We start from the raw sequence: 25099 nt of genomic DNA on the forward strand, positions 1-25099 counted from the left end.
GCATGATGCACGCACCTGTACTGTTGATTCGAACCGTAGGACACGACTGACAGCTTATCTTTGCCAGTCACCGGGCCGCTCTGAAACCAAACAACACAACCGGTACCGGTGATGTAATAGGAGCTTTACAACACATCGCGATATGTAACAACACTCTTGAGCTTGGAACCGTCCACACTTGGGACTTGCATTCTACCTTCCCGCCAAGTTCCTTGCCCCATGTTGCCATTGAAAATCCCTGTGGGTCGCTCTGGTTATGACGTCAGAATTGAGATTTCTAATCAAGAACTGCCAATATTCAGAGGGCAATTTTTTCGGAAGAAAAACTTGAATTGAAAATTGGCAAAAAACGTTTTTATAAAAATTTAAAAAAAAAAAATTCATTTTATATTGATGTATCAGCTAAATTTTGATAAAATTAATTTTTCAAGACAAAGAAAAGTTAAGGTGATTCGATGGACGCCATATTTTGTGTCAGAACGGCATGCGATATATCGCATCAATTGGTTCCATTTTTTCAGCTACTCGTCATTTTTCTCCAATTTTGAGATCGCAATACTGTTGTCAGGAGACTAAAGCACTCACTTACCAATTTTAACTAAGAAATTCAACGTAATAAAGGCGTGGTTTTTTTAGAGAGAAAACATCGCATTCGATACTGATATCGAAACTGCACTCGAATGCGATATTTTCTCTCTAAAAAAACCACGCCTTTATTACGTTGAATTTCTTAGTTAAAATTGGTAAGTGAGTGCTTTAGTCTCCTGACAACAGAATTGCGATCTCACAATTCGAGAAAAATGACGAGTAGCTGAAAAAAATGGAACCAATTGATGCGATATATCGCATGCCGTTCTGACACAAAATATGGCGTCCATCGAATCACCTTAACTCTATAAGAACTTGAATCCAATCAGATGAAATAAAAAGTGGACTACAGGAATACTTGTACAACAGGCTCTCGCAGTACAATCTTTCAACTTTTCCGGTCTTTTTCTCTCTCCTTTTTTTGCTCTTAACAGTCTATAAGAAAAAACATGCTCCAATGATGGATTTATGAGTAACGACACAATGTCTATACTGTTTGCAGGATATCAAGTGTAGACTCGTGTCAATAAATCATCGCTTGTCTCTTTTAAAAAAAAGCATTCCCATAATTCAAAAGCGTGCTGTCGCATCTTGTATAACTTATCAATATTCCATACCGATGATGGAACTAAAATGATTTGAATCTCATTTCCGTTACGTGCTACCGTATTTTAACCCATTGCCGGGAAAGCAACTATTTTTGGCTCGTGAAATTTAGTATGGTTCTTTTTCAAGCATCCAAAAATACTTAAGTTTTTTAAAAAATATAGACATTTTGAGACACCATGATCGAGAAATGCGCTTCTCTAATGCCCACAAAAAAATGATAATTAAGACCCTAAAGGGCATATTTTCTATGCAGACTCAAAACGTTACGATTGATTCTTATTTCCTGTGGCTAAGGGACGAAAAGAAGAGTTTTACAAAAAATAGAAAAGCTGTATCAACGGTGATAATTAGGGTGATACGAAATCCTCAGGTGTCCACTCTAAGGCACATCACGATTGACATAGTTAAACGGTGGTGACTCTTGGAGGTTAGAAACACTGTTTTTCCGTCATTTTTATGGAAGTAAATTAATCGATTCTAGGTGAGGCAGACCTCAAATCAATTTTTTATGGATTTAAGTGGAGGAAAAACAGTATTGCCAACTTGTAAACTCGCTGCTGAGTAAGCAATTTCTACTCAAGAACACTCCAAAGATATTGCGGGGAGCTGAAGGTATGACTACCCTCCCTCAAACATCTCTCTCGGTTTTGTGCCCTAAATTATTATTACACTATTATTATTCTATTTGTGATTTTTTCACATAAGTTTATCAACTACATGTAAAACAATTAGTATTCATGTAAAATGGGAACTAGAAACGACGAGAATAAGTTAACGGTAAGTATGTCTCAACGGCAGCGGTGACTTTAACGCACGTTAAAGAAAAACAACTGCTAAGTGTGCTCATTAAAATCCACTTTTATAATCAAAGAAAAGTGTGAAATAAGAAAAATATTCTCTCAGCATATTGTTGGCAAAAATAAGAGACCACGTATTTTTGCGACGTTGCAGATTTCCTGTCGTATTTTTTTTCTTTCGGAAAACTAGTGTTATTCCTTCAAAACTTCTTTGATTACTTTTCTACGTTAGCAGAATATTATGTGTGAATTTCAGGCTATTGAGTTGAGTTTTTTCTCTTTGAAAATATTAAAAATGAGCCAAAATTTTAAAGGATCGCAATGGATATACGTGGTTTTGCACTTTACCATCGAGGAAATCCTGATAATTCAGGGCCTCGAGTGGCAACCAGGGTGCTTCGTCCGCGGGCAAGGTAGCAAGGTTGATCGCTCCGGCTTCGATCGTTTCAGCTCGGGCGGTTTATTATCGTTTAGTGCTCAACTTGACGCTTGACGGCAGCGGCTGAAAACGGCCCTAATTTCAGGCAAACTAGGCTAGGAGTTGTTGCTCCAAATTTGTATCGGGACTTGCGCCTAGCGCGCGTATTTTGCGTACTGATGTGTCGGCTGTGAAATTGAGATACTTTTTGCATGCTACGTTCTAGGCTTCTATTCAAAGATATTAGTGAAGGAACAACAGTTTTTTTCTGGAACTGATCACAATTTTAAACTTATAGTCTTCTAAACTTATAGGGCTTAGCGGTTGTTTTTCTTTAACGTGCGTTAAAGTCACCGCTTTGAAATAGCCTTTAGAGTCCAAGATTAGGAATCTTCACTTCTTCAGATGACCTCATCCTAGAAATCTGGTTGAAGAATTTGATAAAAGGCGCATATTAATGTTTTGGCTGGTCAAGGAAAATTATCCTTTGAGGGAAATAATTATTTTATAAAATGAGCAGTACTTTTTCTCTTTCGTTGATAAATTCCCCGTTGGTACTTTCGCAAATTTATTCAGTAAAAAATATGAAGTTCTTTTCCTAATTTCTAAAAAATTCTCCCTTTAAAAAACAAATGATGGAGAAAAAAATAGAGTCGATACTACCGTGTTAAGGAAAAACTCCGTATGAACCTTCGGACGTTGCTAAACTTCCTCTGGCAAATCACTAATTTTCGGGAGCATTTTTTAATATTACTCTGCCAATTTCCAAGATAATTTTGTTTGAAATTTGATCTAAGGTGTCTGAAACTTTCAAGAAAAAATCTTCACAATTTTCCTCCAAAATAAACATTTTATCGTAGGAAATTTGGCAACTCTCGAATGTTCATTCGGGCGTTTTTCTTTAGCACGGCAGAGGAGGGGTCAAAGTAAGGATAGAAAAAGACAGAAAGGGAAGCTGCATTTGCAATGCAATGTGATGAAGCTCCTTTTGTATACCTTGACCAGAGAGATGATACAGTTTTTTGGAAAATTTAAGAGACTTTTAGAAGTATGACGAGAACTGGATTTTGATCTTAATCTCTGGGTGCTAGATGTATTATTGGATTTTAATAATAGCAAAGGCAGTGCTTGCAACGAAATACTCTTGGCAAGAAATTATGTAGGAAAAAAATTTTTTGATCAAAAAAGTTTGAGCTTTTTGGGACATAAGCCGTCGGTCCCTTTTGGTAAAATATAATTCGCATTCTAATTTACTGACTCTATTTTTTTCCATCATTTTTCTTTTAAAAACGGGAGGAATTTTTAGAAATTAGGAAAAAAACCTCATATTTTTGACTGAATAAATTTGCGAAAGCACCAACGGGGAATTAATCAACGAAAGATAAGAAGAATTACTCATTTTTTAAACTAATTATTTTCCTCATGTGATCATTTGCCTTGACCAGTCAAAACATTAATATGCGTCTTTTATCAAATTCTTCAACCAGATTTCATCCAAGATAAGGTCATCTAAAGAAGTGAAGATGCTTAATCTTGGACTCTAAAAGCTTTTTCAAGTCCATCGTTCTGAAAGCTTATTCCATTTACTGAAGTAAACCCTGAACTGTTAAAACGGCAAAATTATCAAACATGCGTCAATCAATCAATTATGAAGCATAGTCTAATAAGGTGTCAAAAAACACACCGAAAAATTAGTGTCAATATTGATAAAGTTTACATGCCAATCACTACTAAAAGGACCCGCTTCTCATGGACGGTTCTGCAGGACCTGGGTTCGTAAAAATTACTATTGTTAATCAATAAAACCATCAAATGGATGACTTTTATCACGACGAATCCAATTTGACCGTAACCTTACACCTATTGGATCACTTACCGCACCCAGATTTCAATGTCAGTGAGTTAATTGTAATGAACGAGATTTTTGGACGATTTCAGAATGATTTTTTTTTTTGTTTCGTTGAATGAAATCTAGAGGCTCATTCATGTCCTTTAAAGCCATTTTGTTTTTGTTTATTTATATTTTTAAAATTAATTAAAACTACTAATTTTCAAGTGGCCAAGGTGTACTTCCGCTAAGAAAAGCGACCATTTAATTGTACCTGTTTCAAGCATGATTATTCAAGATTTTTGATGACGAGAGTGATATTCTATTTTTGTTGAAAAAACTACCATCAAAATGGTACCTATTCATTTGGAGAAAATTGTTGATAACCCAGAAAAATCGTTCCATGTTATTTCGATCACCACTAATTTTTCAGGGACTTTTCAAATAACTTTAATGATTAACGATTAATATTTCTTACGTTATGGAAACCGTGAATACTATAAAAAGAAATCTCAACTGCAACATACACATTCGAGTGAGGAAGAACATAATGAACCTTTCCGAAAATTCTCGTTTATCTTATTGACATTCATATACTCATTTGCTCGTATGAATGGGAAAGATCCGCCTAACCAAACCGCAATCAATTTTTGTTGGCGTAGGATATACATTTTGCAACATTCAGTGTCAACGCCCTGGTGAGTTTAGGATTATGGCCAGTCCTTGTACCGTATTTTGAAGATTTCTTGACCATTGTATCCATTAATCGCTCGTATCTCAGGTCGAGGCTCCAAAAAGCCAGATCTATCCATGATGTCACTTATGTTAATAAACCCAGAACTTTTCTCTCCTTTGACAGTGACTTGTTTCGGCTTTTTGCATCCACGCCGATTTTCGGCAAAAGAGGATAATGAACCCTCTGGACGCCGGGATTTTAGAGGCTCACTAAACAGGGCCAGGGTCAGATTTAAGACACACAAGTAGGAGCGTCCGATGTTGTCTTTTGAGTTTGAAAACGGGAATTTTAATTTATGTGTTTCTTTTCTGTTCTGGAAGAATAATGTTTTTTTGCAACAGACGGTAACGCAGCGAGGATCTTCGACTAATCATGTTATATTGACACTTGCGGACGAAGTTGAGATGATGTTTGACATTTCTCGTTTGCATCCTTCAATCAGTTTGTTCCGAGAAGAGTGACGCGAATCGATATGTCACATTTCAATAAATCATCATTCATATCCACTGAAATATTTGAAGCTGTTGGTATTTTTGGTCGTCCTTCGAAGGAATGATATAAATGGCTCTGTTGCACACGAAGAGAAACAGATGAATGAATAGAGTTTTAAACATGTAAAACCGCTCAAAAATTCCGATAAGAAACTCAAAAGAGTCTAAAGTTCACTCCTCGACGCAGAGGTTGCGGAGTTCTTATCTCGCATTCTTAAATTTTGCGCGAGAACTTTTTCTTTCGTCATTGGCAACGAAGTTTTCCAAGGAGAGTTGTAAGATCATTTGACCTAAGTGCACAAAATCTCGCGAAATTTCTGAATCTTTTACAAGTGTGATTTTAAGAGTTTTAAATAATTTATTTTTGCCTCCTTTTTAATATGTTTCTAGGGGGAAAACAAATAGTTTTAAATGGACAGAAATCACAAGTGAGGAGGATCGGAAACATCGGAGGGAATCTCCTTTGGCTTCTCTAAATTCCCAAAGGACCCTTGAGACCTACTTATTTCTCCGAGGAAGATAGAGAAAGTGTAAAAAATATGTAAAACAGTATTTATTTTGGTCCAAAAACCTGAGTTTGCTTTCCTCCTCCCAATCAAAGGTGGCAGAATCTACTTGCAGTTTAGTGAGTCTATTCAAACTAGAATGATCGCATAATTTGATTCAATATTAATGTTCTTATTATGATCCGCTCTTTAACTACATGTATCATCATAAATAGGCGGGGCAATCCACCGGCTCATTTTATTCAATCCAAGCCGTCAATGATAATAAAAAATCAAGCCTCAATTGAACACAGCTCATTAAACAATTAAAACCGTTATCTAAAGATGTTGACTTTATGACCGCAGAACTGTGATCTGACTGTATAATGCAGCTGAAAAGAGGCTTATCGCACAAATTTGTCACTTACGGTGCTATAAATCTACCCCCCTCCCTCATGATAAATCAGCACAGGAGCTCACTCATTAGACTGATTGGCTTGGCAGGAGAATAAACAAGTTCATTAAGCCGAAGGCCGGTGGGCCGTCCGTACCTTTTTAGGTGCTAATGTTCAGTTTAATTAATCTTTAGTGTAGCGGATTAATATCGGACGTATTTATACTAAAAGGAACTATGTGCATAGGGTTGTCGTGTATCATAGTTCCTTTTAGCATAAGCGCGTCCTATTAAGAGGCAGAGCATGCATCGGATTAAAGGCCGTTGAACCGAGATCAGCTTTTGAAGTGGAGCTCTTTTGACACAGCAGGTCTCCATCTGGTATAGTGAAAGGAGTAGGAGCAAAACGAGATAAAGTCACGTTGATTATGTTATTTTTCGCTCCAACTGATCTGCGTGATCAAAATTTTATCTTTTGCACTACACTGAAAAAAATAGTTCTGCATAGGGCTCCTGCACTTTCTTTGTTATAGCTACAGAAGTTTCCGGTATGAGGACTGAGAACTCTATCCTCACGATCGAAGTTCAGTTCTCACGACAGAAAAGTTCTGTAAGTATAACACAGAAAGTGCAAGTGCCCTGTGAACAGAAGGCTCTGTCATCAGCGCCGAATATTTTTTTGCGTGAGCTGCTCCGATTTAAGGGTAAAAATGTATAGTTATGAAACTGATGAATGATGTGGTGAGAGTGACATCATGGATGAATTAGATGAACAAAACTGCTATAGACTAATGGTGACTAACGTTCTTGGTGCATTTTTTAGCCTTTCATAGCAGCGAGTATGTGCTTATTGCAATATGTGCATTGAAAAGATGAGCCTCGCATAATGTTTGCTTAGGTAGGTAGATTAGGGGGTTGATCACATTTGCATAACTTTTAGATGAACTGAACATTTAAATCAGGATGACGTACATCGAGAAAAAAACTTATGAGAGATTTGACATTCATGAAATTTCATCGAAATGTATAATGGAATTTTACTGACATGTTTTATGACATTTGATTAAAATGCTTCATGACATTTTCTTAAATTTTTGTGTGAAATGCTATGAAAGTGAAATAATTCATGACATTTTTCCACCGTCCTATAATGTCATGAAATCTCTGGTTGCGAATCTTTCATAAATTCCTTTCGACTCTTGGCACTCTTGGTCAGTATATTTTAATATATGTGGTCGAGTTAGGTGTGATCCTGGAAATTTTACTGAAAGCCCCCTCTCTTTTTGCCTATTAATGCCTCTGCACGCTATGTCATTCATTATAATGCAGCTAAAATGTACGTCAAGTGGCAGTGCTCGCGGCTAAAAAAATTAAAAATTGTGTGTCCGTACAGCTGAAGTGTGCTTTGGATCAAACTATGACTGATGAGCTAATTTTTGTTTTAGAAGTCATTCCAAGGCAATCGAGACGGCCAAATAGCACAGTAGGATCTGTCCAAATCTTTATACTGACCCAGACGTGTGCCGAATTTTATTACCTCTCGGTTATTGTATTCGGATGCAGTTGTTGGAATATGTGTCGCTTGACCAGTTGAATTAATGTAAATTTGTCATTTAAATACCAAGAGTGAAGTGAACGTTGTAACCTATCAATTTTACGATTGTGTTTTTGATGAATTATCTGTTTAACAACAAGCAATCTTCTGACAGATTTATCGTTATTTTTTTATTTTAACTGTCTAATAGTTCAAGGGGAGTCACTAATTGTTATCCTTGAGTGGCTCCTGATTCTGCTTTGATCAAGTTGTCGAGATCGGTCGACTCAGAGAAGTTACATATTGTTACTTCAAACGGCTTGCATATTAATGCATTTGACTCGTGGCTATAAACTAGAAGAAAAATCAAAGATGTTTTGAAGAAACTACGCAGACTTGTTTTCCGAGGAGAAAGTAAAGTAAGAAAAAGAAATTGCAAACAGAGATAAGTGGTTCCCCATTTAGCACTACGCTAAGAGACTTTTTCCTCAATTTTTCACCCTTTTTACCCCCTTTAAGTGGATTTTAATGATCACATACATCTGTTGTTTTTCTTCAATGTGCGTTAAAGTCACCACCGCCTCGCACAGCGCCGCGCCGTCGGGACATACCTACTTAAGCACTTATTTGCTAACGTGAGGGTCTGCTTTCAGAAATCTTCAATGGTCAGTATTTTGCCTTAAGATTAATAGGAAAATTATCTTGAATGACGCTTCAGCTTATTTGATGAGATATAAAGGTAGCCATTTAGAATTAACTTTTTTTCAAGTAACACTGTCCAGTTTGACTTACAGTAAAAAGAAGTAAAAGTGTACGTGCATTCAAAGTTAGATATTTTCGGTTTTGAATTATTATCTACGGTATTCTTAAAATTAAAATAACCTCTAATTCTCCCGTAACAACGTAGAATTGAGAATGCTGTAATGAAATACTTATAAGATGATAGTAGTCAACAAAATTGTAATTTCATAATTCTTCATTCGTCATGGACACTGGACAGAGCAACGGCATACTTGAGGAGCTGAACAAGACTTCCCCAAGGCCGCTAAAAATCTCGAACGTGCCAAAATGAATAAGCAAAACTGCATGTTATACCTTTTTTGTGCCACGTCTGTGTAAAGCTGCGATAATGAATTGACACTACGATGTCAGATCCCATACATTATAGAAGAAATTGTCCGAGTGAAGTAATGTATACACATTCTAACTTAATTTTGAAACACTTGACACATGAAGCTTTTTAAAATTGAGTGCGACGTTTTTTTTATCCCTTCTGAACTTATGCTCAACGATTTACTCCGTATTTCTTGCCTTAAAGATTTAATTGATTGAAGTCGCTGGGTGTTGTGTTGCAACTTTACGATCGGACGGCCCTCGGAATCGAATGGGTATAAATGGGAATAAAGGATCATAAAATGAAAAAGTAAACAGTTGCTTGCACAATAACCTCGTAAGTTGAGGCGAGATGCCTAAGCTTGCGGTCACAACAATAGCACAAATTAGCATAAACTAAAACTGGCAACTAGCAATCGGAAAGTTGGAGGGGAATTTATAGTATTGTGAATTGCTTTACTGTAAATTCTAAAATTGCTGTTGAAGCATGTATTGCACGTGTCATTGACACGTGTTTTGATCATGGTTAAATGTTATCGACTAAAAGTAATGATCAGAAAAGAAGACGGATTTTTAAATGGCTAATCTATTTTGTTTTTCAGAGGTGACAGCTTCATATTGTACATAAAAACTCGGTGTTTGTATGTTTAGTAGTTTCCGAAGAAGATCTACCTACTACATGTGTAAAAATGCCACCATCCTCATCATGTTGCCACAGTTACCTAAGCATTTGGTCCTTTTACCACAAAAAAGTTGATGTCTTGTAGTGCTGAGAGCCTGTTATATGACATATCCACCTAGAGATGTCAATTCGGAAGACGATTTAATTGCATTTTGCGAAAAGGAACCACGCGCATTCAAAAGTCGCTAAGATTGTACAACTTTTTCCACCTTGAAAATATAAACTGATCACCTAAATAAGTTTTATCTATACTCCCGATAAACTATAAATTCAGGTCGAAAATATTACCTTTGTAAATTTAATTTTTTGCATAATTTCAGCGAATGTATTGCAATTCAGGGCCGGATTTACATTTTTAGCGCCCTAGGCTAAACTTTGGGTGGCGCCTCTCCCCTCCAGATCAGAGGGAGGATGTTAGATGTAAGGAATATGTTGACATTTGATGACAATACAAATGAAATTTTTTAATAAGTCTGGTTTTTTAATAAATTCTCAAAAATTTTACGCCCCTCAGAATGTTGCGCCCTAGGCTATAGCCTATGTAGCCTATTGGTAAATCCGGCTCAAATTGCAAAGAATGTAAGTTCCAAAATCCTATAGCAACATAGCAGCTCTTGGTTCCTTTTTGCAAAAAGCAATTCAAGTATGATTAAAAATGTGATGTGAAGAGTCTAATTTACCTGGAGTGCATTGGTATGCCTTGGTAAGCCGTCTCTGTCCCTGGCGACTTGACTTAAAGTTGACGGCTGTCCTCGGTAGACCCTTTGCTGCCGGTCTGTTTCCTCCTCCTCCGCTGGCCCCAGATCTTCCTCCTCGTAAAGTTGCTGCAACCAAACGGAATCAATATTATTGCAACCGTCAAAATTTCCACGCAAAAAAGAATGTACAAAACGAAAGGACAGCTGTTGTGGTGAAAGTTTTGATGCACCCGATGAGGAACATCCACGTCTTTAAGAAGTTCTGATAAACCTCAAGCTCAGCCTCAGCTCCATAAGAATTTGATCGCATCAGAAGAAAAAGTCAAAGAGAGAGAAAAAAAACTTTGAATGTACTGGTTGAATGCACCGAAAAGAAGAGTTATATTATTTCTCGAGTCTATATGCCTAATGAGAGAGACATGGAGAATGTTTTGTGTTGAATTTTGATACTCGATTTTCAAGAATTAAATAATATTAAAATTTTACCTTCAATTAATACAGGCGATAACAGAAGAAAATTTAAATTCAATACGTAAAATTTTGCGGGTCAGATTTACAAAGAGAAAAAAACTCAGTTTTTTTCTTAAGAAAAAATACGATTTTACTTTATCTCATCTAGCTTCCTGCCGAAATGTAGGTTTACTGTTTTGCGGGTCAAACACTTGTGATTCGGGTTTTTTTTCTCCTGTTTGTCTAATTGGTCCATGGAGTCAAAGAGAGTCAGTACAATTCATTCTCACTATAGCCGATAAAGAGGGAAACGTACATGGTTCGTGCATTAAATGATTCAGCTTCATTCTATCTGTCTGGACGCAGTCACTTTTCAAGTTAAAAGCTTCTCGCGACTTTGCGCGTTCACCAGAAACAAATGACCCAGCAGCACGTAAAAACTAGTTCACTTAACTTGAACCTAGTGGGTTGTGACTGTCAGTCATCTATACGTATTCCGGCTTACTTCATTGCGACCTTATTCGTCCTTTCGTCACTCTATCTCATCTTGCAGAAAACTGTTGCTAAAATACTATTCTCATTTCAATTTCCATTGCACGACTAAAAGCTGAAAGGTCGTTAACACGACACTGCTTTAAGGAAGTAGATACTTTGTAAACCTCGGGATACACAATTTCGAACAACAAAAACTTAAATTCACGTACATAAGTTGCCACAAGGTAGCACATAGGAGATCTTGGCAAAACAGCTTCCTTTGTCTTGAAGCAATGTTTTAGAGTGCACTTTTAATCACTGTAAAAATGCATTTCAAGACAAAATTGACTAACATGCACGTGACGACAGGGAGAAAGTCACATGCTCCTAGTTTAAACGTAACTCCTCAGGTTAGATTTTTATTTCCGCAGATACTATACCACTGTGTTGATTAGTGGAGCATATTTTTATTTTCGCAGATACTATACCACTGTGTTTAATTAGTGGAGCATATATATTTTCAAAAGAATCCACATTATCGCTCTCGTTAATAAATCGTTCGATGAAATTTGGCAATGACTGAAGTGACTTGCCTTCTTAGTGCTTAATGCGGTTTATTTGTGAATAATATTCAGTTTTGTAGATTTAAGATTTATTGATGAGTATGGCTACTCGAACAAATTAGCGAGCGACAATAGTGTGAAGAATGGGTCTGAGACACATAAAATAATCAAGTTTACATAGCAGGCCGAATGTGTTGTCATAATAAGTTTTTTCTTCTCTCTCTTTCTTTTTTTCCCTCCCAAACAATTAGCTGTCACGCGCTGAGCTACTTAGATTTTGTATAATTTCCGTTGGTCAGTGGGACATTAGTTTCGGTGATCCACTTTCATGTGAACTCATAGATACGAGGAGGATTTTATGGCGGTCACGGCACCGGTCGCGGTCTACTCGCGAGTGTTTACGCCTCCGGCAGCGAGCCGTAGCGACACGAACACCGAGTAAGGTTGGAATTAGATTAATTTTAAGTCGTAATGCAAACTAGCCTCAAAGTCGATGCTTAAATCGACTAATTTTACCAGTGATGCCATTGCTCTTTACGAGGCATTCCGGAACACACAGATTAGCTCTTAAAAGCTCCTTATTCTTCGAGAAAATTCGCAGAAAGCTCTAAATGTTTTTAGAAGTTCCACAAAAGTTTCACCTTCATTACATTCATCATGCATCATTGATTTTATCACATCAAACACCCATCTTTTTATAACAATTGATTGTCATGGTACAAGTTTTGAAAGTTTATGGAAACTTAAAAGCTTTGCAAATTCCGTAAAAAATGTGAATAGACAAGAACCACAAAACTTCAAACAAAAGGCTGGTTCTGCACTGCAAAAGAGACTCGGTAAAATGGCAGCATGGACTATTACTGCTGCAATTTATTGCAGTGCTTTAAAAAGTGGTAAAATAATTACCTTCGAGCCTTCCGATTAAACTGCGCTTAGAACTTGGGTGCGGCTTAGTCATCGGACAGAAGATTTTACTGTCATTCTGGGGAAAGCTAGATTATTTTCGAATGAGCAATATGGAAAAATTGGAATGGGTGTGACTGCTATGCACTCAACGGCAACCAAAACACGACAGGTTGGCTTGATATACGTCATAAATCTTGTGATTGATACCTCAAGCTTCCTTGAGTTCAGGAATTGATCATGAGTAACAGGTGTCTATTGACTGTTAGGGAAATTTTCAGAAATGTACCGCGATGGACGGGAGCTTACTCTCCAATATAGTTTTTTCAGAGGAAGAAAGATTTTTAAGAAAAATAATACTCTCGGAATTTTTACTTCAAAAAGTCATGCTGATTTTCCAGTGTAACTGATCTCAATGAAAATAATTCCAGTTTCACATTATTTCCAGGACCTTCTTCTCGTATAATCAGGAGGAATTTCAAACCAAAAGTTCTGAGTTTCCATGACTTCTCTTAAAGAAAATTCCGAGATATATACCAAGTAGAAGCTTACGCCTAATATTTTTCCACGGATAAGAAAATTCAAAGACAAATACTCGTAATGTTCCTCTAAAATGTCACCTCAGAAAATGCTACTCACTGGTTTCCTTGCGTGAAGAGATTTACTGAAATGAACCTAATTTCATTTTATTTTCTGGCTGCCCTTTCTCGTACAGTCATAAAATTTTTAAAAAGGAGCATTTTGATTTTTCACGACTATTATTTTCCTCTTTATGTAGCATGTTTCCCTCAACGGAAATTTGTTTGAAAGAGCGACGCCAAGAATGGCACAATTTGGGCCAGAAGGGATTTTTCTGAAACCGGGCCCAAACGATGCCTTATGATACCCTAAAACTCTGGTAAAAATTTTAGCTTGAGTATACGCCCAGTTTTTGAGAAATGAGGGGGCAAAGTTGCCAAATCGCCATCATTCTGGACAGCATTTTTACAGCAAAAAGACGGGAAAAATGGACGAAAAAGTTACACCATTGATGGGTTTGGGCTGTAAATGTTCTTATTGAGCCCCCGTGCATGTGATTGTCTTCAGTTTCAAAAATTTTGGACATACAGTGGTCTAAAATGGGGAGAACTCGTGGACAGATAAGGATTCTTTGTCAAACTTTTTAAAAATGGAAGTAAAATTGTTGGTCTCCTGCAGAGATCATGGGGAACAATGTTCTTATCGGTCTTCAATGCATTCAATTGGGTTCAATTTATCAAATTTTTATCGCACAATGGTCCAAAATGGGAAATTAGTGGACAAATTAAAATCTTATGCCTGACTTTTTAAAAATGATGTACGACTATTGGTTCCCAGTAGACTTTAGATCCCAGAAAAATTCTTTAAATTCTTTTTTTGACTATTTAAATCTTTTTTAAATTTTTTCTCTCCATTTTTCTTTCTTTTTTTTAAATTTCTGAAAGTTTGCATATTTTATTGAAATAATGCTACAAAGTCTATTCTATAACAACGTTCTATAAACAATACGGTCTGACATATATAAATAATTAAAAAAAATAAAAACATGAATTTTTCCGGGATTTGAACTCTACTGGGGACCAACAGTTTGACAGAGGATCTTAATTTGTCCACTAATTCCCCCATTTTTGACCACTGTGCGATGTACATTTGTGAAGCTAAACACATTTTCATGCATTGAGGACCAATAAGAACATTGTTACCCATGAAAACTGCAGCAGACCGACAATTTTACTTCCATTTCTAAAAATTTGACAAAGAATCCTGATTTGTCGACGATTTCTCCCCATTTTGGACCACTGTGCAACCAAAATTTTTGAAACTGGACACAGTTAAATGCTTGGGGCCCAATGAGAACATTTACAGCCGAAACCCATCAAAGATTTGACTTTTTCGTCCATTTTCCCCGTCTTTTTGCTGTAAAAATGCTGTCCAGAATGATGGCGATTTGGCAACTTTGCCCCCTCATTTCTCAAAAACCGTGCGTATACTCAAGCTAAAATTTTTACCAGAGTTTTAGGGTATCATAAGGTATCGTTTGGGCCCGGTTTCAGAAAAATCCTCGCTGGCCCAAATTGTGCCAAAAAACGGTCGTTTTTGGCGTCGCTCTTTGGCGGCTGAAAGGTGAGTGTTGAGAACAAGTTTAGCGTGGTTGGGCACCAGTGGTGCTGCACGGGGCGTCGCACTTGTCAGATGGTTGTTGAGCAACGAAGACGAAGAATTGCCCAAACGGCAAACGCCGCGATCATTGCGTTCAATTACGCTCGAGTTATTAGCGGCTTGGCTTGGCTTCTGAGCTCTGACTCCCAGCGCTACGCGCAGTGGATGCCAACGTCAAGTTTATAAAGCCACAATTAGGTCCTTAAAATGTCTAAAGTTTAAATTGTAACGGAATACGGTTAAGGTAATTCCGTTCGAATGAGGAGAGCTAAATGCACTGGCGTTGAAGAGCGGAAAAAAGTACGTCTTAGTACTCTTAATTAGATTTGAGACTAAAGTTTACTAATTTAGGGATTTTTGAAAATTCCCTCAATTTCGGTATCAAAATTAGGCTTGTTTTACAATTGAACAACGTTGCTTAGTTTAGTCTCATTTCGAAGTTTAATCTGTACACTTTCTCAATGATGTACATGTATGAAGGAACATTTCTGAATTTTTAATTTAAACGTTTAAGAATCGCATTTAAAAATGCATGCCAAATGATCTATGTTAATAATCAGATTTGTATGCAAACCTTAATTTTTTGTTGTTGTTAAAATAGCAATTTTTCTTTGAAGATCCTGTTTGAAATAACTAAACCGCGCGATATGTGTTGAAAGAGTGAATTTGCGAGAAACGTCCTAAGTGGGATATTTAAATTTAAATGTAAATAAAATATTTATTTAAGAGAATGGATGGTACTGATTTCTGGGAAGAACAGAAAAGGACAGAACGATAGAAAGAACGTACAACAATGAGCCTCTTAAGCACAAAATTCTGCCCAACATTTCATAGAGGGCAGTTTTAGGAGGTTAAAGTTGTTGATTCATGTTAGTTGAGTTGTTGTAGCTGAAGATGAGCTTTCATTTTTCCTTTTCAACTCTTTTCAACTTGTTCATCTTCGGGATTTGCAGGTCTCTTCAATTATTCTGCATAAGCGGAAAATAAGTTGAAATAGTTGCATTATTCACAACAACCACTCTAGATACTCTCAGTTTTTTGTAAGTTAATTTTTAGACATAAAAACTCGTTTTTACTCTCATTGTCCGGCGAGGTGCGGTCAAACGAGCATGTTTGCTCGACACTTGTCAGCATGCAACGTCTCTGTAGCAAGATCGAGTAAATTAATCACCAGATTTTTAATGATTAAATGAGCGAGTTTCAGTTAACCAGATATTGTTCCCGGAGGGACCTCAATGGCACATAGGGTCTCTCCTCTCCCACGTTTTGGATGACTTTAACCTTTTTTATCATGGTTGTGCAGGTTGTGCGTGGTCCTAATCCTAAAGTACCTTTTAATCTCTTCAGAAATGTGTTTTAGCTTTTAAATAGGACAACGTGGCGCCGCAACCCGCTTTCTTGAATAGATCATTTATAATAAGAAACTAGAATGTTGTATTTTACGAGTGTATGTAATAAATTTTCTTTTTAACCGTTCTACAAACAAAATAAAACTTTCGTCAAAAATACGTCCCACAGAATTTATCGTTGTCGAATGTAATTTTTAAAATTGACACAGCTATTTGCTTCATGATGACTGATAAGAGACGTACATTGCAATTTATTTAGTAAACGTGACTTGGGAAACTAAAATTACGTGTGAAGGCATTCATCGCACCTTTGAACATCCTGATTTGGTAAAGATGATAAATTTTTCCAATATATAAACATTTTTACTATCGAGGGCAAATTTTTGCATTATTCCTTTATATTTTTAACGTTTCGCAAAATCGATATTTGTAAAGATATTCAATCTCTCGCAGTGATCATAGCATTATCGGATTACCAAAGCCTTCATAACATCAACCATGTATTAATTTAACGGACATTAAAGCCAACGGCGTTTCCTATTAATCCGAATTAATCGCTTCTCAATAAGCATGAGATTGCAAATTCAGATGAGCGGATTAATTTATGATGCGTTTCTAGTCTTCCCCTAACAACTGCTGAGAAGAAATGACCTACATAAGAAGTACTACAGTTACTTAAGAAGTTGTCACAAAACTCTCGCGCAGATCATTTATTTTTTACTATTAACTTAATCTGATTTTGTAAACTTCCTCTAGAAACTTTAATGCAAGTTCCAAGAGAAAAGCGCGTACAAGATTTAAATATAATATTCTCCTGAAGGAAATAAATTCATACTTTTCTTCTTGAAATTAATGCAATCTAACTATCCGACTGAAATGAAATTTAAAACATTGATAATATGTGAGATGTTTCTAATCTGTCCATTTACAGTATAATTTTCTCAATCCAACGATTTACCACTCCATTGTCCATTCAGTCTAGCGACTATTCTACCACCACAATAATCAAGCTGAAAATAATTTGACGTCCTGCCCGAACGGTATCGGTGATTTTAAATTAATTAGCCTAGATGATGAATGCACGCAAAAAAAAAAAAAAAAAAAAAAAAAAAAAAAAAAACTGATGATGCACATCAACTGAATCCGAACATTTCAATAGTTGGTGTACAGCACCAACTCGTTGGTGTAAGAAACAAATATTCTTTTCGAGACATTTTAATCTAGGGAGCTGAGATTGCCCTTAAAATTTTCCGTGAAATTTGAAAAACTTTCTAAAATCTCATAACATATAGCCTCAAAATTATTTTATTGGGATTTCAGGGGAAAATATCATAAAATTTCAAATCCTTATTTTTCATGAAGTTTTCCATTTTGGTTACGGGATAATTGGAACGAACCCTAACTTATGCTTAAAATACAGTCTGTTAATCGGGGGTTCTGCAGATTTTTTGCAGAAGATGCAATCCGACAGTTTTTAGAGCAATCTGGCAACAAGTTAGACACGGGCGGGCGCGACGAAGACTTCTCTGGTTAGCTGCACCAATGTCAGCTTTCTTCGGCTCGTCTACCACTGCGCGACCACCGCGCGACCACTGCGCGACCGGTGCTCGCTGCGCTCGGCGAACTTGAGCTTTTGTCGGTGGGCATGGCGCATCGGGCAATGACAAGTCGGATTCTTCACCTGTAATCTTGACTTTCCTCCATCCGTCATAGCATCCTCCAGCATCGCGGCCCGGGACCTGTTCAGGTGGTCTTTGCCACCGCGTCGAACCCCGGCTCCGGGCTCATGCGGTCTCCATTCACGCAACATCTTCATCTAGTGTCGTCTATCTGCCATCTCCTACCGTGGTTACGGCCCGCCAGAGGGCACTCACCTATGAGGTTACGTGACTTATGCGACGGCGGTATGCCTCTTCCGAACACGCGGAAGCGCGGGGAGCGACAGCATTTTTACGCTGAAGCTTTTTTGAGGGTTTTTTTTGCCTTTGTAATGGAACGTAATTGGACGTATTTCTGCACAAATGGAACTATGAGCATTTTGACGTGAGCCCTGTTATGCATATATTCTTATGGGTCTCAGGGCTTGTGTTTTAATGCACATAGTTCCGTTTGGCAGAAATACGTCCAATTTATACAAAACTTTTTAACTCTCTATTTGATAATGAGGTGATATTGTCTCCTTCCTTGTTTCCCCTAAGTAGTCCCAATAAAAAAATGCAAGACTTAATCGATTTTTTTTTAAAACCCTCACAAGAAATAGACAAACAAATGGACTACATTTTGCAATTTGGGGCTACAATTATACCTTGTCAGTTGTCAGCTGCCCGATAACCTCTGGTAAGTTATAGGCTTATGTGGCGTTTGGGTGTCGCAGGACGCCAGAGTGCGGTGTAGGACCTACTTTCGTGTATGGAACTGAGATTTCCGGCTCACCTGCAGCCCGACCACAGACTTTGGCTGTACCATTGAAAGCGATAGAACAGGTCCGTTTCTCGGGGTAAAGCGGGTGGGAGCGGAGTTCTATTCCATCAATATCAATAGATGTGAAAGTCTAAGGTGAGGCTACTGTAAAAACAATTTCGTGCATAGGGAAACTAATGGTGCATACACTGGAAAAAAAAAACACATTGGATCTAGAGTCCAGACTCTTGAAAACATTGACAAGAAAAAATACTCTTGATTCAATCGGATTTTTGCTTGAATCAAAACGAAATCCGCTTAAATTAAGAGGCTTGGTTCTTGATTTAGGTTAGATTCTGATTGAATCAAGAGTATTTTTCTTGTCGATGTTTTTAAGAGTCTGGCCTCTAGATCCAATGTGTTTTTTTTCCCCAGTGTAAGCTATTTCTAAACTGAGCCAAAAATAATAGTTCCAAATTGCCAAATTCATGAATTTCATTTTGTACGGTTACCGAGCATCATATTATCAGTAGATAAGATACAGAATTTTAGCCACGCATTTTGTGAAAAGTATAAGTGCAGCAACATGTTTAATACTGATCGGTACAGTCAGTAACTTTTTAATTCGCGTAATTATTGACGTTCGGGAAATATGCATCTTGCAATCAGAGCGTGGGATTTATTCTCTGTACTACAGGTATTTTTTTTTCCAAAACTAAAGGATGTTTTCGCTAAATGTCACGCAGAGTCTAAACTAACAAATACGAAATGCTCTTAACATTTTTACAGGTGCTCTAAGATGAGGATTTTAGAAGATAATGAGAACTATAAGTACTCTCTGCTCTGGTGAGTGTGAATTGGGAAAAAACCCTCGAGGAAAGAGGGATGGAAAACTGTTCATTTCAATTCTGCATAGAATGAGATTAAATCTACCTACGCGGTCGCCAATGATTATTTTTCACCTAATAATCCTGAATTTTGTGTCGATAAAATACAATTTGAAATGCACTGAAAAATGTAAATGATCCGATTATAACTAATCACGCACTATTATTACACTGACACACCGCGTTGTAACGGATTTTTCCGCGGTGCGTCCGTTTGGTTCACAACAATCAAATACAAGTTTTAACATTTCATACGGTGGACTTAGTTTACTTCATAATGACGGTGGTTTTTATAAATCCATTCTAATCCAGTGGAACAGCTAAGAATTTGCATCTATTACTACTTTCATGGTTTAGTAATTCCAGTTTTTTGACAAAATATTCCAGTTTGAGCTATGTGAGGCTGATGCTGGACACTTGTGACGTTTAAAATCTTAAGGGCTTATTAGAATTTTCTCAACATCAGACGTTCCCTCTTCTTGAATGTTCTTGAGGATGCTTTCATTTCTTATGAACTGAACTGGATCATAATCAGAATATCACTAAGTAATGGGGGAGGGGATGGAAAGACAGGGGACATTATCTTTGATATTAGTGGAGCTCACAAAGGCTGTCAGGCGAGCATTTCGAGAGGGTAAAGTCGACGGCCTCAGACACTCATAGTTTCTACGACCGTAAAAAATTGACAAAAAAATCTTGAATAAAAAAATCCAACACGCGGGTGAAACACCAATGCAGTTTCCTCATTTTGAAGGCTTGCGTAATATAGGTTAGGCGCCTTTAGGAGAACGTGGTCAGTCTACATACTTGCTACCAAAAATTTGATCGAACAGTTTAATGTGGTCAGATGGTGGGGAAAAATTGTGATATTTTCCCGATCGGTAGAAATACACGCTTGAATTATTCTATAGGCTGATCTGGCAACCCTGAGACGTAATATTAAAGCATCCATTTGGACCACAAAACTGCTTTTCTTCTGGTCCCGCCGAGTTGACTGGGCGTTGGACCTATTTATATATTTTATTTAGGCATACTGAAATTCAAGATGGAAGAGATGTGAGAGCAGAAATGCGACCTTGAAGACGAGACTCGATTGCGGATAACGTGTACTGCAGCATTTCTCGGGTTTTCCTCCGATTCCTCTCAATAAATAAGTACGGATAAGCGCTTTCGTCTGGATGAGCTCCAATTCAGAGGTGCCAATTTTTGAAGAAAACTCATCTAATCCCACTGTTAAAGAAGGAAAAGAAGAGGGGGGATTTTTTATTATTTTTTTTAAACAAATTTTCCGTGAATTTCTTTTACTTACGTGTTCAAAAGTGTGCGCAAAAAATTTAAGATGATATTTTTGTTGGTTATTATTTAAAGAAATTAAATTTTTTTAGCAGCCTGATAAAGATCTGCATTTTCCGTTATCGGTCATAGCTTTGAAGATAACTGAAATAATCTTTGGAAACATTTTTGTGGAGTGAGTTTAGTTTGCAAAGTTCCCTGAGAATTTCAAAGGAATTTATAGACAACCGTCTTTATGCGAATAATAAAACCGTCCGATGAAATTTAGCATCAGCGGATGTCACTTGGCTCCCATTCGAGAGGCACTGCTCAAATGATCATGCAAAACTATGGTAGACGCAAGATTAATTGTCAAACGCTGTTGCGAACAAGCTTTGCTTTTCTTTTTACAGATTCATTTTTATGCGAAATGTTCATTAAAAATAACTGACAACCGGGAGTAAAGCAAGTGTGCAAAATAAATTCATTTTTTATGCTTTCGACCAATAATAGAAGGAGAATGAGGAATGCGGATCTTTCCGAGAGCTCTCAGAGCCAATGACCCACGGAAGACGAACGAAAACTCACCGCCCGCGCCCTAGGCCAAGGTCGGACGCTGATTCAGTTTTGAGCAACGGCACTGCTTTTTGAACCAACGTTTCCAAACCAATAGGAAAATACGTTCTGAGCATAAAATGCCCTGGGGTTAGTGGAATTTTACCAGCAATCAAATGGAATGGAATAAGCAATAAGACAATTAAAACAAAAATCCGCCATAAAAGAAGGGTGCTGTTAGAGGCAGAAATCTGTTTCTCTATGGTTTCTGCAACTCAAGTTTTTTTACGTCAAGAGAGGGTCTAATTTTTAATTGGTTTTAGCTAAAGTAAAAACCAGTTTGCAATATTGCAATAATATTTATTGCAATATTTTATTTGGTAGTGTGAAGTCGTGAATGATTGATAAAAATCCTTATACCTGAGGAAAAGAACAGGGGAAAAATGCATACTTTTTCTTTACCTTGCGTTAAAGTCTCTGAGAATACTCAATCAGAGTGAACCAAATCGTGGTTCCTATGGCGTAAGGGCGTATCTCGATTTCAGCATAAGTTCCAGAAGGCATGGGCTTACATGTAAAACAGAGCTCACGTTCAAATTGATTGAGACTATACCCTTAAGACAAAGGGGCGACGAAAATGTGATGCGTATACAGCGGTCATGTATCATAAGCATAACGCTGGTTTTCCTGAATATTATACGTATTGTTTGCGCTGATAAGTATTATTGGACGTGGAGGACATTTTGCTTGCAGACCTGAGAGGAAGAAATTTTAAAAAAAAAGTCATGACGAACCTTTGCAACTTGTTGAGGTGGATGCTGTTGGTCACGCGGAAGGCTCTGTTGCTGAGGTTCCCTGCCGCGCTGCAATTGAGGTGGTGGACCCCGTGTCTCGGTCACCCTGTTCGTGTTCACTCCTCCCGGACCTGAGGCTCCCCCTTCGATTCCGTTCGCTTCGCCGCAACCTACGTTTCGCGGCCAATCGCACGTCTGCAATTCGTGGCTGGAAACAAAGGATGGGTAGAGAAAATAAAATTAAATGATAAATTTATTCAAAAATAGTCTTCAACATTATGACCAATGCTAATGAAAAAAGGTTTTTTATAAATTTTCTTTTAGTTTCAAAATTAAAAATTATATTAAATGTATAAAAAAGTTAAATAAAAAAGGGTTAACATTTAGAATTTAGAGGAATTTATAAAAATAATTTATGTTAAAAATATTGATTATGCAATTTATTGCTGATATGGTAGGAATTACGTGAGAATTTCCTTACATACTCTTAAATTCTGATTGGGGGGGGGGGGGGGGATCTGCACTCCAAGCCGGTTGAGCTTTGAGGTTCTGGAGGCATCGAATATTATTTTCTCAGAGTTTGCTAGACGGATGTCTTTCTGAATTTACATTTTAATTTCGAAGAAAAAGATCTCGAACTCGCCGTATTATTCCAAAGACTATACATTATTTTTTTTCAATTATTAGGTACAGGTGGATTTTTGAGCGGTTTTTCTCCACTGACGGACACACCCAAAGGTTAAAGGTCTCCACGGAAAAACACGAGTATTATAATTCACTTTGTTCGTCAGAGTGATCTTTGACATTTCATCTTGTTACTTGATGGTAACGCCCATTGTGAATTCACATCAAGCGGATAAGAAAGCAATTTTATTTCGAGATTTTTAGGACTGTATGATCCCGCTTCCTTGGTAAAGAACGGTTAGTTTGGTGTTTTAAAGGAAGATCAGGAAGTTTATGGAAATAATGCGACTTCTCCTCCCAAAACGAAACTTGTTTTTTTTTTAGAAACTGTAGCTCTCAGCCTTGATATTTTGACTTTTTCCCTCATTGAACGATTTTCGCTCGTTTTTACTACTGCCACATAAGTTTTCTTTTCTTCCTCAGCTGAACTCCGCAAACCTTCTTTGTGCTGTGTTGCAAATTTGCATTATATAGCTCCACTTTCAGAGGTGTTTCTAACTTTTGTCTTGGTGGAAGACGTAAAAGTCTTGAATAAATTAACCGACTAATTAGAAAGACCCATGAAGCAAATGAAATTTTGCCCCTCTTTCGTGGCAGAAAACCGAGAAAAAATGTATCTGCGAGTCTTGCCCCAATATGCAATATTCTGCATGTTACTGCTTGAATGTAGAAACTCGCATTTTTGGCTGCACGTTGACATTTGTTTAATCCATTTTTTTCTTAGACAGGAGGAAAAGATAAACATTTCAATGATTTCTTTTAAAACAGAAGACTTGAGTAAAGTTTCGGTCTGATTTAATCAGTTTCATCATCCATATTTTTATAGATTAGGTTGATTTTTTTCTGATAAAGTATTCTTAAAATATGAACTTTATGGTCGCAAAATTCGCACATGCTCTATTTTTTGTAGCAGAAAATAGTTTGCATCGTTCAGACCTGTACATGAGGCCGCCAGTGCAGGACTCGAGAAGGGCTCCTCCAAAGACACACACGTAATAAAGTGTGCAGTCTCCTGGATGGGGGTAGTAGCCGAATTCCTCTGGACAACTGAATTCGTCATTGCCTCTGCCTCCTGAAGTTGTTCTGCTTCGTTGTTGACCCCAACAGAATTCTGCAAACAAAGAAACATTTTGATGTTATTTTTGGTGGAAAACACAATGGATAAACTGATGAATAGATCGTTTAAACTTTGACCAAATGCACAAGAGTTGATTCCTGGTGAGCGATTACACGGGGAAAAAGCGACTCAGTTTAGACAGAAATAGACTATATTTTGCGATAAGGAACTACTATTTCTGGCTCATCCAAAAAAACGCCTATCTGCAGAAGGAAACTGGTAGCAAATATGTTGTTCTTTTGTTAAAAAATAAACTGTAAGCAATGATGTATCATTGCAAAATGTAGTCCAAAGTATATTCTTAGAATTTTTGCCAGGAAGATTTCCTCTTGAATTAAGGGATAAAATCGTTTGATTCGAGCAAGTTCCTTTTTGGTGTAAAGCGACTTTCTTCTTTATGAAGCATATCATTTCTTTATAAAAGCACCTTATCCTCTTGATACTAACATTTTCTCTATTGTTCAAGAAAAACTCTTTTTGGCGAGAAATCCAAGAATATTTCTGCTTAACTTAAGCACTTTTTTAATACACCCTCCACGAGTTGTGACCCACTTTCCGCTCTGATATATGAAATTAATGGAGATAAATATTCGGCGAACGGCAGGATAATCAGATCAACGAGCAAAACAGTACTCTCGAGATGCAGTCAATGCTCAAGAACAGAAGAGCTCGAATTTATATCGACATCTAGATTTATAGCGCGAAGTCATGGAGCCTCGCTACCTTGCGCCTAGATCTTGCGTTGTGTCTTTTCCCCTGTGGGTCAGTGGGGAACCACCTTCATCCTCCTGAGATCCAGTAACGTGGCGTGCTTTGCGATAGATCGATTGATGAGCCATTTATGCCTATGGAAAAGGATCGATTATCAGGGTATACTTTGAGATTCGATACTTTACTATAGCTTCAAATGGGAAAATATCGATAGTCTTCATGATCTCACGCCTCGGAGGTCTTTGACGTTTATTTAATTATGAGCCAAAGTAAATCAATCACGCGCGCGGTGACGTTACATTACGAGCCTCTCCGCGAGCTATCGATGACAAGTTAATCATGCACCTAGCTCGTAAAATATACACCCGGCTCAAACCGTTGTCAACCGG

The 25099-nt window shown here is 37.4% G+C and overlaps 1 protein-coding gene across 1 annotated transcript in view; it reads right to left on the minus strand.

Moving 5' to 3' along the window:
• Nucleotides 1–25099, minus strand: part of Cda5 (Chitin deacetylase-like 5) — a 293628-nt gene that overhangs the window by 73174 nt on the left and 195355 nt on the right. Inside the window, exons 2-5 of the mRNA XM_072301460.1 lie at nucleotides 23819–23993; nucleotides 22199–22406; nucleotides 10356–10499; nucleotides 16–80 (exon numbers count right to left, since the gene is read on the minus strand). Of these exons, the coding sequence (XP_072157561.1) occupies nucleotides 16–80; nucleotides 10356–10499; nucleotides 22199–22406; nucleotides 23819–23993 (592 nt within the window). The remainder of the gene's footprint in view (nucleotides 1–15; nucleotides 81–10355; nucleotides 10500–22198; nucleotides 22407–23818; nucleotides 23994–25099) is intronic.

Source organism: Bemisia tabaci, chromosome 6, assembly GCF_918797505.1.
Source record: "Bemisia tabaci chromosome 6, PGI_BMITA_v3".
NCBI classification, from domain to species: Eukaryota; Metazoa; Arthropoda; class Insecta; order Hemiptera; family Aleyrodidae; genus Bemisia; species Bemisia tabaci.